The sequence below is a fragment of the Magnusiomyces paraingens genome (assembly GCF_902498895.1).
Source record: "Magnusiomyces paraingens strain CBS 517.90 genome assembly, contig: contig5, whole genome shotgun sequence".
NCBI classification, from domain to species: Eukaryota; Fungi; Ascomycota; class Dipodascomycetes; order Dipodascales; family Dipodascaceae; genus Magnusiomyces; species Magnusiomyces paraingens.
In genome coordinates, this window is record NW_022474071.1 from 263099 (window position 1) to 277571 (window position 14473).

The following is a 14473-nucleotide window of genomic DNA, read 5'->3' on the forward strand; positions in this document are numbered from 1 at the left end:
GCCTCGTCTTCTTCCGAAGCTGCTGCTGATGAAGCTTCATCTTCATCTGAGGATGCATGACAAGGCCTCTTCTTCTTCCAGAAGCTGCTGCTGATGAAGCATCTTCTTCATCTGAGGATGCTCTTGATAAGGCCTCTTCTTCTTCCGAAGCAGCTGCTGATGAAGCTTCATCTTCATCTGAGGATGCTCTTGATAAGGCTTCTTCTTCTTCCGAAGCTGCTGCTGATGAAGCTTCATCTTCATCTGAGGATGCTCTTGATAAGGCCTCTTCTTCTTCCGAAGCTGCTGCTGATGAAGCTTCATCTTCATCTGAGGATGCTCTTGATAAGGCTTCTTCTTCTTCCGAAGCTGCTGCTGATGAAGCATCTTCTTCATCTGAGGATGCACTTGACAAGGCCTCTTCTTCGTCTGAAGCTGCTGCTGATGAAGCTTCATCTTCATCTGAGGATGCTCTTGATAAGGCCTCGTCTTCTTCCGAAGCTGCTGCTGATGAAGCTTCATCTTCATCTGAGGATGCTCTTGATAAGGCTTCTTCTTCTTCCGAAGCTGCTGCTGATGAAGCATCTTCTTCATCTGAGGATGCACTTGACAAGGCCTCGTCTTCTTCCGAAGCTGCTGCTGATGAAGCATCTTCTTCATCTGAGGATGCTCTTGATAAGGCCTCTTCTTCTTCCGAAGCTGCTGCTGATGAAGCATCTTCTTCATCTGAGGATGCACTTGATAAGGCCTCTTCTTCTTCCGAAGCTGCTGCTGATGAAGCTTCATCTTCATCTGAGGATGCACTTGACAAGGCCTCGTCTTCTTCCGAAGCTGCTGCTGATGAAGCTTCATCTTCATCTGAGGATGCTCTTGATAAGGCCTCTTCTTCTTCCGAAGCTGCTGCTGATGAAGCTTCATCTTCATCTGAGGATGCACTTGATAAGGCCTCGTCTTCTTCCGAAGCTGCTGCTGATGAAGCTTCATCTTCATCTGAAAATGCACTTGATAAGGCCTCGTCTTCTTCCGAAGCTGCTGCTGATGAAGCTTCATCTTCATCTGAAAATGCTCTTGACAAGGCCTCTTCTTCTTCCGAAGCTGCTGCTGATGAAGCTTCATCTTCATCTGAGGATGCACTTGATAAGGCCTCTTCTTCTTCCGAAGCAGCTGCTGATGAAGCTTCATCTTCATCTGAGGATGCTCTTGATAAGGCCTCTTCTTCTTCCGAAGCTGCTGCTGATGAAGCTTCATCTTCATCTGAGGATGCTCTTGATAAGGCCTCTTCTTCTTCCGAAGCTGCTGCTGATGAAGCTTCATCTTCATCTGAGGATGCTCTTGACAAGGCCTCTTCTTCTTCCGAAGCTGCTGCTGATGAAGCTTCATCTTCATCTGAAAATGCTCTTGATAAGGCCTCTTCTTCTTCCGAAGCTGCTGCTGATGAAGCTTCATCTTCATCTGAGGATGCACTTGATAAGGCCTCGTCTTCTTCCGAAGCTGCTGCTGATGAAGCTTCATCTTCATCTGAGGATGCACTTGATAAGGCCTCTTCTTCTTCCGAAGCAGCTGCTGATGAAGCTTCATCTTCATCTGAGGATGCTCTTGATAAGGCTTCTTCTTCTTCCGAAGCTGCTGCTGATGAAGCTTCATCTTCATCTGAAAATGCACTTGACAAGGCCTCTTCTTCTTCCGAAGCTGCTGCTGATGAAGCATCTTCTTCATCCGAGGATGCTCTTGATAAGGCTTCTTCTTCTTCCGAAGCTGCTGCTGATGAAGCTTCATCTTCATCTGAGGATGCTCTTGATAAGGCCTCGTCTTCTTCCGAAGCTGCTGCTGATGAAGCTTCGTCTTCATCTGAGGATGCTCTTGACAAGGCCTCGTCTTCATCCGAAGCTGCTGCTGATGAAGCTTCATCTTCATCTGAGGATGCTCTTGATAAGGCCTCTTCTTCTTCCGAAGCTGCTGCTGATGAAGCTTCATCTTCATCTGAGGATGCTCTTGACAAGGCCTCGTCTTCATCCGAAGCTGCTGCTGATGAAGCTTCATCTTCATCTGAAGATGCTCTTGATAAGGCCTCTTCTTCTTCCGAAGCTGCTGCTGATGAAGCTTCATCTTCATCTGAGGATGCTCTTGATAAGGCCTCTTCTTCTTCCGAAGCTGCTGCTGATGAAGCTTCATCTTCATCTGAAAATGCTCTTGATAAGGCCTCTTCTTCTTCCGAAGCTGCTGCTGATGAAGCATCTTCTTCATCTGAGGATGCACTTGATAAGGCCTCTTCTTCTTCCGAAGCAGCTGCTGATGAAGCTTCATCTTCATCTGAGGATGCTCTTGATAAGGCCTCTTCTTCTTCCGAAGCTGCTGCTGATGAAGCATCTTCTTCATCTGAGGATGCACTTGATAAGGCCTCGTCTTCTTCCGAAGCTGCTGCTGATGAAGCTTCATCTTCATCTGAAAATGCACTTGATAAGGCCTCGTCTTCTTCCGAAGCTGCTGCTGATGAAGCTTCATCTTCATCTGAAAATGCTCTTGACAAGGCCTCTTCTTCTTCCGAAGCTGCTGCTGATGAAGCTTCATCTTCATCTGAGGATGCTCTTGATAAGGCCTCTTCTTCTTCCGAAGCTGCTGCTGATGAAGCTTCATCTTCATCTGAGAATGCTCTTGATAAGGCCTCTTCTTCTTCCGAAGCTGCTGCTGATGAAGCATCTTCTTCATCTGAGGATGCTCTTGATAAGGCCTCTTCTTCTTCCGAAGCTGCTGCTGATGAAGCTTCATCTTCATCTGAGGATGCTCTTGATAAGGCTTCTTCTTCTTCCGAAGCTGCTGCTGATGAAGCTTCATCTTCATCTGAAAATGCACTTGACAAGGCCTCTTCTTCTTCCGAAGCTGCTGCTGATGAAGCATCTTCTTCATCTGAGGATGCACTTGATAAGGCCTCTTCTTCTTCCGAAGCTGCTGCTGATGAAGCATCATCTTCATCTGAAAATGCTCTTGATAAGGCCTCTTCTTCTTCCGAAGCTGCTGCTGATGAAGCTTCATCTTCATCTGAAAATGCTCTTGACAAGGCTTCTTCTTCTTCCGAAGCTGCTGCTGATGAAGCATCTTCTTCATCTGAGGATGCACTCGACAAGGCCTCTTCTTCATCTGAGGCTGCTGCTGATGAAGCTTCATCTTCTTCTGAAAATGCTCTTGATAAGGCCTCTTCTTCGTCTGAAGCTGCTGCTGATGAAGCTTCATCTTCATCTGAGGATGCTCTTGACAAGGCCTCTTCTTCTTCCGAAGCTGCTGCTGATGAAGCTTCATCTTCATCTGAAAATGCTCTTGATAAGGCCTCTTCTTCTTCCGAAGCTGCTGCTGATGAAGCTTCATCTTCATCTGAGGATGCTCTTGATAAGGCCTCTTCTTCTTCCGAAGCTGCTGCTGATGAAGCTTCATCTTCATCTGAGGATGCTCTTGATAAGGCCTCGTCTTCTTCCGAAGCTGCTGCTGATGAAGCTTCATCTTCATCTGAAAATGCTCTTGATAAGGCCTCTTCTTCTTCCGAAGCTGCTGCTGATGAAGCATCTTCTTCATCTGAGGATGCTCTTGATAAGGCCTCGTCTTCTTCCGAAGCAGCTGCTGATGAAGCTTCATCTTCATCTGAGGATGCTCTTGACAAGGCCTCTTCTTCATCTGAGGCTGCTGCTGATGAAGCTTCATCTTCATCTGAGGATGCACTTGATAAGGCCTCTTCTTCGTCTGAAGCTGCTGCTGATGAAGCTTCATCTTCATCTGAAAATGCTCTTGACAAGGCTTCTTCTTCTTCCGAAGCTGCTGCTGATGAAGCATCTTCTTCATCTGAGGATGCACTTGATAAGGCCTCTTCTTCTTCCGAAGCTGCTGCTGATGAAGCTTCATCTTCATCTGAGGATGCTCTTGACAAGGCCTCTTCTTCTTCCGAAGCTGCTGCTGATGAAGCTTCATCTTCATCTGAAAATGCTCTTGATAAGGCTTCTTCTTCTTCCGAAGCTGCTGCTGATGAAGCATCTTCTTCATCTGAGGATGCTCTTGATAAGGCCTCTTCTTCTTCCGAAGCTGCTGCTGATGAAGCATCTTCTTCATCTGAGGATGCACTTGATAAGGCCTCTTCTTCTTCCGAAGCTGCTGCTGATGAAGCTTCATCTTCATCTGAGGATGCACTTGACAAGGCCTCGTCTTCTTCCGAAGCTGCTGCTGATGAAGCTTCATCTTCATCTGAGGATGCACTTGATAAGGCCTCTTCTTCGTCTGAAGCTGCTGCTGATGAAGCTTCATCTTCATCTGAGGATGCTCTTGATAAGGCCTCTTCTTCTTCCGAAGCTGCTGCTGATGAAGCTTCATCTTCATCTGAGGATGCTCTTGATAAGGCCTCGTCTTCTTCCGAAGCAGCTGCTGATGAAGCTTCATCTTCATCCGAGGATGCTCTTGATAAGGCTTCTTCTTCTTCCGAAGCTGCTGCTGATGAAGCTTCATCTTCATCTGAGGATGCACTTGACAAGGCCTCGTCTTCTTCCGAAGCTGCTGCTGATGAAGCTTCATCTTCATCTGAGGATGCTCTTGATAAGGCCTCTTCTTCTTCCGAAGCTGCTGCTGATGAAGCTTCATCTTCATCTGAAAATGCACTTGACAAGGCCTCTTCTTCTTCCGAAGCAGCTGCTGATGAAGCTTCATCTTCATCTGAGGATGTACTTGATAAGGCCTCTTCTTCGTCTGAAGCTGCTGCTGATGAAGCTTCATCTTCTTCTGAAAATGCTTTTGATAAGGCCTCTTCTTCTTCCGAAGCTGCTGCTGATGAAGCATCTTCTTCATCTGAGGATGCTCTCGACAAGGCCTCTTCTTCTTCCGAAGCTGCTGCTGATGAAGCTTCATCTTCATCTGAGGATGCACTTGATAAGGCCTCTTCTTCTTCCGAAGCTGCTGCTGATGAAGCATCTTCTTCATCTGAGGATGCTCTCGACAAGGCCTCTTCTTCTTCCGAAGCTGCTGCTGATGAAGCTTCATCTTCATCTGAGGATGCACTTGATAAGGCCTCTTCTTCCGAAGCTGCTGCCGATGAAGGATCCTCATCTTCTGAAAATGCTCTTGACAAGGCCTCTTCTTCATCTGAGGCTGCTGCTGATGAAGCATCTTCTTCATCTGAAAATGCACTTGACAAGGCCTCTTCTTCGTCTGAAGCTGCTGCTGATGAAGCTTCATCTTCATCTGAGGATGCTTTTGATAAGGCCTCTTCTTCTTCCGAAGCTGCTGCTGATGAAGCATCTTCTTCATCTGAGGATGCACTTGATAAGGCCTCTTCTTCTTCCGAAGCTGCTGCTGATGAAGCTTCATCTTCATCTGAAAATGCTCTTGATAAGGCCTCTTCTTCTTCCGAAGCTGCTGCTGATGAAGCTTCATCTTCATCTGAGGATGCTCTTGACAAGGCCTCTTCTTCTTCCGAAGCTGCTGCTGATGAAGCTTCATCTTCATCTGAGGATGCTTTTGATAAGGCCTCTTCTTCTTCCGAAGCTGCTGCTGATGAAGCTTCATCTTCATCTGAGGATGCTCTTGACAAGGCCTCTTCTTCGTCTGAAGCTGCTGCTGATGAAGCATCTTCTTCTTCTGAGAATGCTCTTGATAAGGCCTCTTCTTCATCTGAGGCTGTTGCTGATGAAGCTTCATCTTCATCTGAGGATGCACTTGACAAGGCCTCGTCTTCTTCCGAAGCTGCTGCTGATGAAGCTTCATCTTCATCTGAAAATGCACTTGACAAGGCCTCGTCTTCTTCCGAAGCAGCTGCTGATGAAGCTTCATCTTCATCTGAGGATGCACTTGATAAGGCCTCTTCTTCTTCCGAAGCTGCTGCTGATGAAGCTTCATCTTCATCTGAGAATGCTCTTGATAAGGCCTCGTCTTCTTCCGAAGCTGCTGCTGATGAAGCTTCATCTTCATCTGAGGATGCTCTTGATAAGGCCTCGTCTTCTTCCGAAGCTGCTGCTGATGAAGCTTCATCTTCATCTGAAAATGCACTTGACAAGGCCTCTTCTTCTTCCGAAGCAGCTGCTGATGAAGCTTCATCTTCATCTGAGGATGTACTTGATAAGGCCTCTTCTTCGTCTGAAGCTGCTGCTGATGAAGCTTCATCTTCTTCTGAAAATGCTTTTGATAAGGCCTCTTCTTCTTCCGAAGCTGCTGCTGATGAAGCATCTTCTTCATCTGAGGATGCACTTGACAAGGCCTCTTCTTCGTCTGAAGCTGCTGCTGATGAAGCATCTTCTTCATCCGAGGATGCTCTTGATAAGGCCTCCTCTTCTTCCGAAGCTGCTGCTGATGAAGCTTCATCTTCATCTGAGGATGCTCTTGACAAGGCCTCTTCTTCATCTGAGGCTGCTGCTGATGAAGCTTCATCTTCATCTGAGGATGCACTTGATAAGGCCTCTTCTTCGTCTGAAGCTGCTGCTGATGAAGCTTCATCTTCATCTGAGGATGCTCTTGATAAGGCCTCTTCTTCTTCCGAAGCTGCTGCTGATGAAGCATCTTCTTCATCTGAGGATGCACTTGATAAGGCCTCTTCTTCTTCCGAAGCTGCTGCTGATGAAGCTTCATCTTCATCTGAGGATGCTCTTGATAAGGCCTCTTCTTCTTCCGAAGCTGCTGCTGATGAAGCTTCATCTTCATCTGAGGATGCTCTTGATAAGGCCTCGTCTTCTTCCGAAGCAGCTGCTGATGAAGCTTCATCTTCATCTGAAAATGCTCTTGATAAGGCCTCTTCTTCTTCCGAAGCTGCTGCTGATGAAGCATCATCTTCATCTGAAAATGCTCTTGATAAGGCCTCTTCTTCTTCCGAAGCTGCTGCTGATGAAGCTTCATCTTCATCTGAGGATGCACTTGACAAGGCCTCGTCTTCTTCCGAAGCTGCTGCTGATGAAGCTTCATCTTCATCTGAGGATGCTCTTGATAAGGCCTCTTCTTCTTCCGAAGCTGCTGCTGATGAAGCTTCATCTTCATCTGAGGATGCACTTGATAAGGCCTCTTCTTCTTCCGAAGCTGCTGCTGATGAAGCTTCATCTTCTTCTGAGGATGCTCTTGATAAGGCCTCTTCTTCTTCCGAAGCTGCTGCTGATGAAGCTTCATCTTCATCTGAAAATGCTCTTGATAAGGCCTCTTCTTCGTCTGAAGCTGCTGCTGATGAAGCATCTTCTTCATCTGAGGATGCTCTTGACAAGGCCTCTTCTTCGTCTGAAGCTGCTGCTGATGAAGCTTCATCTTCATCTGAAAATGCTCTTGACAAGGCTTCTTCTTCTTCCGAAGCTGCTGCTGATGAAGCATCTTCTTCATCTGAGGATGCTCTTGATAAGGCCTCTTCTTCTTCCGAAGCTGCTGCTGATGAAGCATCTTCTTCATCTGAGGATGCACTTGATAAGGCCTCTTCTTCTTCCGAAGCAGCTGCTGATGAAGCTTCATCTTCATCTGAGGATGCACTTGATAAGGCCTCTTCTTCTTCCGAAGCTGCTGCTGATGAAGCATCATCTTCATCTGAAAATGCTCTTGATAAGGCCTCTTCTTCTTCCGAAGCTGCTGCTGATGAAGCTTCATCTTCATCTGAGGATGCTCTTGACAAGGCTTCCTCTTCTTCCGAAGCTGCTGCTGATGAAGCATCTTCTTCATCTGAGGATGCTCTTGACAAGGCCTCTTCTTCTTCCGAAGCTGCTGCTGATGAAGCATCTTCTTCATCTGAGGATGCTCTTGATAAGGCCTCTTCTTCTTCTGAAGCTGCTGCTGATGAAGCTTCATCTTCATCTGAGGATGCACTTGATAAGGCCTCTTCTTCGTCTGAAGCTGCTGCTGATGAAGCTTCATCTTCATCTGAAAATGCTCTTGACAAGGCTTCTTCTTCTTCCGAAGCTGCTGCTGATGAAGCATCTTCTTCATCTGAGGATGCACTTGACAAGGCCTCTTCTTCTTCCGAAGCTGCTGCTGATGAAGCTTCATCTTCATCTGAAAATGCTCTTGACAAGGCTTCTTCTTCTTCCGAAGCTGCTGCTGATGAAGCATCTTCTTCATCTGAGGATGCATGATAAGCCTCTTCTTCTCCTTCTTCATCTGAGATAAGCTGCTGCTGATGAAGCTTCATCTTCATCTGAGGATGCACTTGATAAGGCCTCGTCTTCTTCCGAAGCTGCTGCTGATGAAGCTTCATCTTCATCTGAGGATGCTCTTGATAAGGCCTCTTCTTCTTCCGAAGCTACTGCTGATGAAGCTTCATCTTCTTCTGAGGATGCTCTTGACAAGGCCTCTTCTTCTGAAGCAGCTGCTGATGAAGCATCTTCATCTCTGTCTTCTGAATCTGTTTTTGTGTCAGAATCTTCTCAATCAGCTTCTGTTTCTGAGTCCTCCCAGTCTGCCTCCGAGTCTTCTCTATCCGCATCTGTTTCTGAGTCCTCTCAATCTGCATTTGAGTCTTCTGAATCTGCTTCTGAATCTTCTGAATCTTTTGAATCTGCTTCACAATCTTCTGAATCTGCTTCTGTTTCTGAATCTTCTTTTGTTTCTGAGTCTTCCGAATCTGCTTCTGTTTCTGAGCCTTCCGCATCCGGTTCTGTTTCTGAGTCCTCTCAATCTGCATCTGAGTCTTCTGAATCTGCTTCTGTTTCTGAATCTTCTTTTGTTTCTGAGTCTTCCGAATCTGCTTCTCTTTCTGTGTCTTCTGAATCTACTTCTGTGTCTGAATCTTCTGAATCAGCTTCTGTTTCTGAGTCCTCCCAGTCTGCCTCCGAGTCTTCTCTATCCGCATCTGTTTCTGAGTCCTCTCAATCTGCTTCTGAATCTTCTGAATATTTTGAATCTGCTTCACAATCTTCTGAATCTTCTTTTGTTTCTGAGTCTTCCGAATCTGCTTCTGTTTCTGAGTCTTCCGCATCCGGTTCTGTTTCTGAGTCCTCTCAATCTGCATCTGAGTCTTCTGAATCTGCTTCTGTTTCTGAATCTTCTTTTGTTTCTCAGACTTCCGAATCTGCTTCTGTTTCTGAGTCCTCCCAGTCTGCCTCCGAGTCTTCTCTATCCGCATCTGTTTCTGAGTCCTCTCAATCTGCATTTGAGTCTTCTGAATCTGCTTCTGAATCTTCTGAATCTTTTGAATCTGCTTCACAATCTTCTGAATCTTCTTTTGTTTCTGAGTCTTCCGAATCTGCTTCTGTTTCTGAGCCTTCCGCATCCGGTTCTGTTTCTGAGTCCTCTCAATCTGCATCTGAGTCTTCTGAATCTGCTTCTGTTTCTGAATCTTCTTTTGTTTCTCAGACTTCCGAATCTGCTTCTGTGTCTGAATCTTCCGAATCTCCTTCTGTTTCTGAGTCTTCCCAGTCCGAGTCTTCTGAATTCGCTTCTGTTTCTGAGTCCTCCCATTTTTCCTTCGAATCTTCTGAATCCTCCCCCGTTCCTGAGGTTTCTCAATCTTCTTCTGTTTCTGTTTCTGCGTCTTTTGAATCTGCTTCTGTTTCTGAATCTTCGTCCATTTTGGAGTCTTCTCTTTCTCAATCTATCACTGAAGTTTCCACTTCAACGGAAACATTTTCCGTACCTATTTCTTCAGCCGCCTCGGTCTACTGTATCCTTCCCATGAAACGTGATGCCTCTTATGAATCCTGTCTTACAGCTTGTGGTGTTGTTTCTAGTACTGTTGATGCTAATGGTGATTCTTGTGCTGTTTTGTCTTCGATTGTTGAAGCTTACTCAGTTTGTTATCAATGTTTGTCAATCTATGATTCCGGTCTTGATCTCAATCAATCAGTCATTTCTGCGTTTGACTCTTGTGACCTTGAGATTATTGTCTGGTGTCCAGTGGAAACCAGCGAGTCTGAATCTTTTAGTTTACCTATTGAAACTGGTGAATCTGGAATTTCTTCCGAATCTTCCCTTTATTCTTCCCTTTATTCTTCTTTGTCTTCGTTGGAAGGCACTTCTCAGGCTGGTTCTGAATCCTTATTTGAGAGCTCATCGTCTTCCTCACTTTATTTCTCTAGTATTTTATCTGAGCTTTCTTCAGTCGAGATTTCAGAGTCTTCTACTCATTTTGAGTCGGAATCTCTTGAAACTTTTTTGACTTCTACTTATATTTTTACTCCTTCGACAAAGCCCTCTTGGAATTCCACATTTACGACTTCTGTTTCCTCTTCTACTACGTCTAGTATTGGTTCTCAGACACCAACTTCTTCCATTACTACATCTGTTGCTACGCAAACTTCTTTTACTTCATATACTACTGTAATTGGATCTCAGACTCTCACTGTCACTATTCCTTGTGATGATTGTACCGCTATTACTTCGACAAGTTCTTTCACTGAATATACAACCTATACAACTGTTATTGCTGGCGAGACTACCACTGTCACAGAGCCATGTGAGAAATGCACGGCTACATCTTCCCCGGAATCCACTATCTCTTCAACTGGTTCACACCCAGAATACACTACTTATACTACGGTCATTGGTGGAGAGACCTCTACAGTCACTGAGCCTTGTGAGAAATGTACAATTACTTCTTCTGAGATTAGTTCAATTTCTTCCCCAGGTTCTCACACTGAATTTACCACTTATACTACTGTCATTGGTTCTCAGACTCTTACCGTTACTATTCCTTGTGAAGATTGCACCGCTACTACTTCGTCAAGTTCTTACTCCGAATACAACACCTATACAACTGTTATTAGTGGTGAGACCAAGACTGTCACTGAGTCCAGTGAATCTAGTTCTTCCCAACCCTTTATTTCATCTCAAATTGTCACAGGTTTTTCAACCATCAATACTGGTACCACCTTTAGTCTTACTGAATCTTTGGAAACCCACATTGTTTCTGGTTCAGAGTCTTCCTTGTTAACTGCTTCATCAAATACTTCTCCATCCAAGGCTACTTCCTTGACTTCCGAAACTGGTACTAATGTTCCTGAACAATCAACAGAAGTTACTACTTTAACTGAGACAACTTCAACCTCTGTTAAGTCATCGTCATTTATCATGTTCACGTCTGTTATTGGTGAAACTACAGTCATTGTGACAGCTTCACAGGAATCTGCTCCTGTTAATTCTGTGTCTAATATCCCTATTAGTTCTGGAGTTGAAACTGTTTCAAGTATTCATACTAGTTCGGTTTCTGAAATTTCTTCTAACTCTGTATCTTCATCTTTTACTTCTACTTTTGGTCAAGCTGAACAATCACCCGCAAATACTGAGTCTCATCAGACTAACGTTTTGCAATCAATTTCTTCTGTTTCTGAAGCACAACCAAGCACCAGTTCTTTAGTTTCAACCAATGTTGTTGTTTCTGAAATCACATCACTTACCCCTGAATCTAAAACTGGGACTCCTTCAGCTCATGAATCCTCATTTATTTCTTCTCAGTCTGGCGCTGGCACTGGCTCTGAGATTGTGTCTCCCCTTGAGACATTTACACTTGCAAGTTCACTGTCATCTGGCCTTGTTTTCGCTTCGTCTTCAATTCCTGAGGCTTCTTCATTGTCTACATCTGTTACATCCTCACCTTCTATTCATGAGGGTTCTTCACCTATTTCTTCGGCGACATCTTCTTCCGGATCTCTGGTGTTATCTCCGTCTTACACCACCTTCACTATTGTTACTGAGGGTGTCACTCTTACACTAACGGAGAGTTTTGTGGAGAATTACTCTACTACCGAGCCGGTTATTTCTTTGGCTTCGACTTCGACTTCGACTTCTCAGTCCCCTGTTGCTCTAGTGAGCACCCAAAATACATTGCCTGTTTCTTCTTCTCTCCCATCTCAATACCAACCTGGTTCTAGCTCAGGTGGAGTTGAGCAAGTTAATTCGGCACACACAAATATTACACCTTTAAAGGGTGGTTTGGCTCTAGTTATGATTTTGCTTCTTTTTATGATGTGATGACCCTTAATTACTTTGATTTTTTTACTGTTTTTTGGTTTTAATTTTTTGGTTTTATATTTTTTTACAATTTTTTTTTTCAAATTTTGGTTTTTATGTATTAATACTTGTTTGGTTTGAACCTTCCAATAATAGGTTTTTTATGATATTTTTTTGTTTTATAGATTATATTTTAAATTTTAAACATTTTAAATATATTGATATTTAGAGCCCACGTAAATCCTAACAATAGGAAACAGAAGCCAGCACGAAATAGAAGCCAGAAACGAAATTATTCTTAGCTAAACAAATAAGCCTGCCTGTAAATTTTGTATTGTTCTACAAAGAAAAAAAATGGGTAAAATTACCCTACTTGTTCATCAAGTTAACTATATATGGATATTTTTTCACATAGACATGATCAAGCTTATCAAGTCATCAAAAATGAATTAAAAACAATATTCAAAACAATCTATAAGGAAATTACAGAAGCTATTAAAGACCTATTTGATCTTCTGTTTTAAAATCATGAAGTTTTTACACTGGATACTTATGTATATTAATTTCAAGATGGAGAGTGATTGCAAGAAGAGATAGAACAACGTCCGACAAATCTCAACCGGTTTTCCAGGATGCCTGAATCTTTACCTGTATTCATCTGCAATATCAAACCTATAAAATATCAAAGCATTGTTTTATCAATCTATTTAAATTATCAACTTTTGATTTTCTACCCATCTTGTGTTGTGGTTAAAGGGCCTAAAAGATTGAAACAATTAGGTGATTTTTGAAATGAGATCAGGGTTAGGTTCTCGAATTTATGTATTCCAGTGGAGGCACAACATAAGACGATGTTGCCTTGTACTTTATAATGAATGATATGCCATTGTATTATAAATGAATGTTTTGCCAGTACCTGCACCACCTTGCAGGAAAAAAATTTTCATTGTTTTGTTGATTGTCTGAAATTTTATTGTCAATGTAGGAAATTAAATCATTATAAGCATTTAACTGTAAGCTTTTAATTGATTAGAATTCATTTTTATCAAATTAATTTCATTAGTGTAGTATATTGGTAGTAAAGTTCATATTCCAAAATTCTAACCATTGCCTTTGATGCACTATTATATCTAGATTCAATGTAATTGTTAATTTCATTAATAGCATGATTTGATATTATTGGATTAATAATTTCAAATGTAACAGCAGCTTTGTCAGTACCTTTATAAACATATTTATATATTATTGTTGTAAACCACTCCATCTCATTAAAATTACAACAAGTTCCATTACATAACATGATAATAGAAGCTATTCATTTACAAGATATCGGCTATTGTCGATAATAATCAAATACCATAACCGTGATAACCCGAAATCCAAAACCCCTCACCATAATAGAAACCCAATAGATCCTCTTAATTATGAGCATCCGGTCATCTATAAAAGGATCCAGGATCCCCTTCAAAATAAACATTTTCCTCTTTTACTCTCCTCAGATAATTTTGATTATATTGAAGATCTACGACCTAGTTTGATTTCCGCAAATCTATGATCTAGTCCTATAATTATTTGAGTTGAGACCAGAGGCTAATATCTTAAGTAGTAACTCCTAAATTTACGTTCTACATTCTACACTCTCTTCCTCTCTTCTTAAGTAATTCGTAGCATAGTATAGATTCAATATAGCCACCTAGAAATAATAATATCGTAAGGCCCTCTCATTTGTCATTCTCGGCCACAACAATTATACAAGATTCACGCTAGCGTTCGCCGAAATGTTTTATGGATTATGAAAATGTTTTACGTCAAATGTTTTTCGTCAAATGTTTTACGTCAAATGGATTACGTCAAATGGATTATGTCAAATGGATTATGTCATATTTAATTGTAATGTAATATAGTCATATATTAAGAATATTTTATTATTTATACTGATTATAATAGTTAAAAATTAATTAAATGAAAGTTATAAGAAATAAAATTATATAATTATATAAAAGTTAATGTATTTTATTAAATAATTTTTTTAAATTTATATTATTTAAAATTTTTAGTTCTTGTTCATTTAATTCAAAGTCATCTCTATCAGATTCATCATTGTAGTCATTAATAGATTTATCATCTATGTCTTTAATGCAATGATTCTTGGAATTGGTGCAAATAAGATTGATATTATTATTACATGTAATTGGATGCACTGGGGGTTGAGATTGTTGGTTTTGATATAAATCAGATTCATCTAATTTATTGGATTGAGTGAAATTAAATTCCTGCAACGAAGATATACTGAAATGTTTTGTGACAGTTTCATACATGATATTTGGGAAAATATTATAGTGATTTTTTGGGAGAAAATCAAGTTGATTGACATTTGTGATTCTCGAAATGCGACATATGCTTGAAAATGAACAAAAGAATGATTAGTGAAATCTATGCTAATGCATGACAATAATTGACCTTGTGATTTATTGATTGACATTGCAAAACATGTTTTGATGGAGAGTTGTAATATTTGTGGCGGGATCTTGTAATCTTTGTAACGGGGTGTTGTTATCTTTGTGACAGGATGTTATCATTAGTTAAATTTTTATTGGTAGTACAATAATGGTTTAAATAT

The 14473-nt window shown here is 42.0% G+C and overlaps 2 protein-coding genes across 2 annotated transcripts; both read left to right on the forward strand.

The window, feature by feature from the left end:
- Window positions 1-56: 56 nt before the first annotated feature.
- SAPINGB_P005744 (uncharacterized protein) lies at window positions 57-8042 on the forward strand (the record flags this gene model as incomplete). Its single annotated transcript, XM_032000458.1, has 1 exon — window positions 57-8042. The coding sequence occupies one exon, from the start codon at window positions 57-59 to the stop codon at window positions 8040-8042; it is 7986 nt and encodes a 2661-aa protein (XP_031856349.1).
- Window positions 8043-8110: 68 nt separating this feature from the next.
- On the forward strand, window positions 8111-11874 carry SAPINGB_P005745 (uncharacterized protein; the record flags this gene model as incomplete). Its single annotated transcript, XM_032000459.1, has 2 exons — window positions 8111-8129; window positions 8210-11874. The coding sequence occupies 2 exons, from the start codon at window positions 8111-8113 to the stop codon at window positions 11872-11874; spliced, it is 3684 nt and encodes a 1227-aa protein (XP_031856350.1).
- Window positions 11875-14473: the final 2599 nt, after the last annotated feature.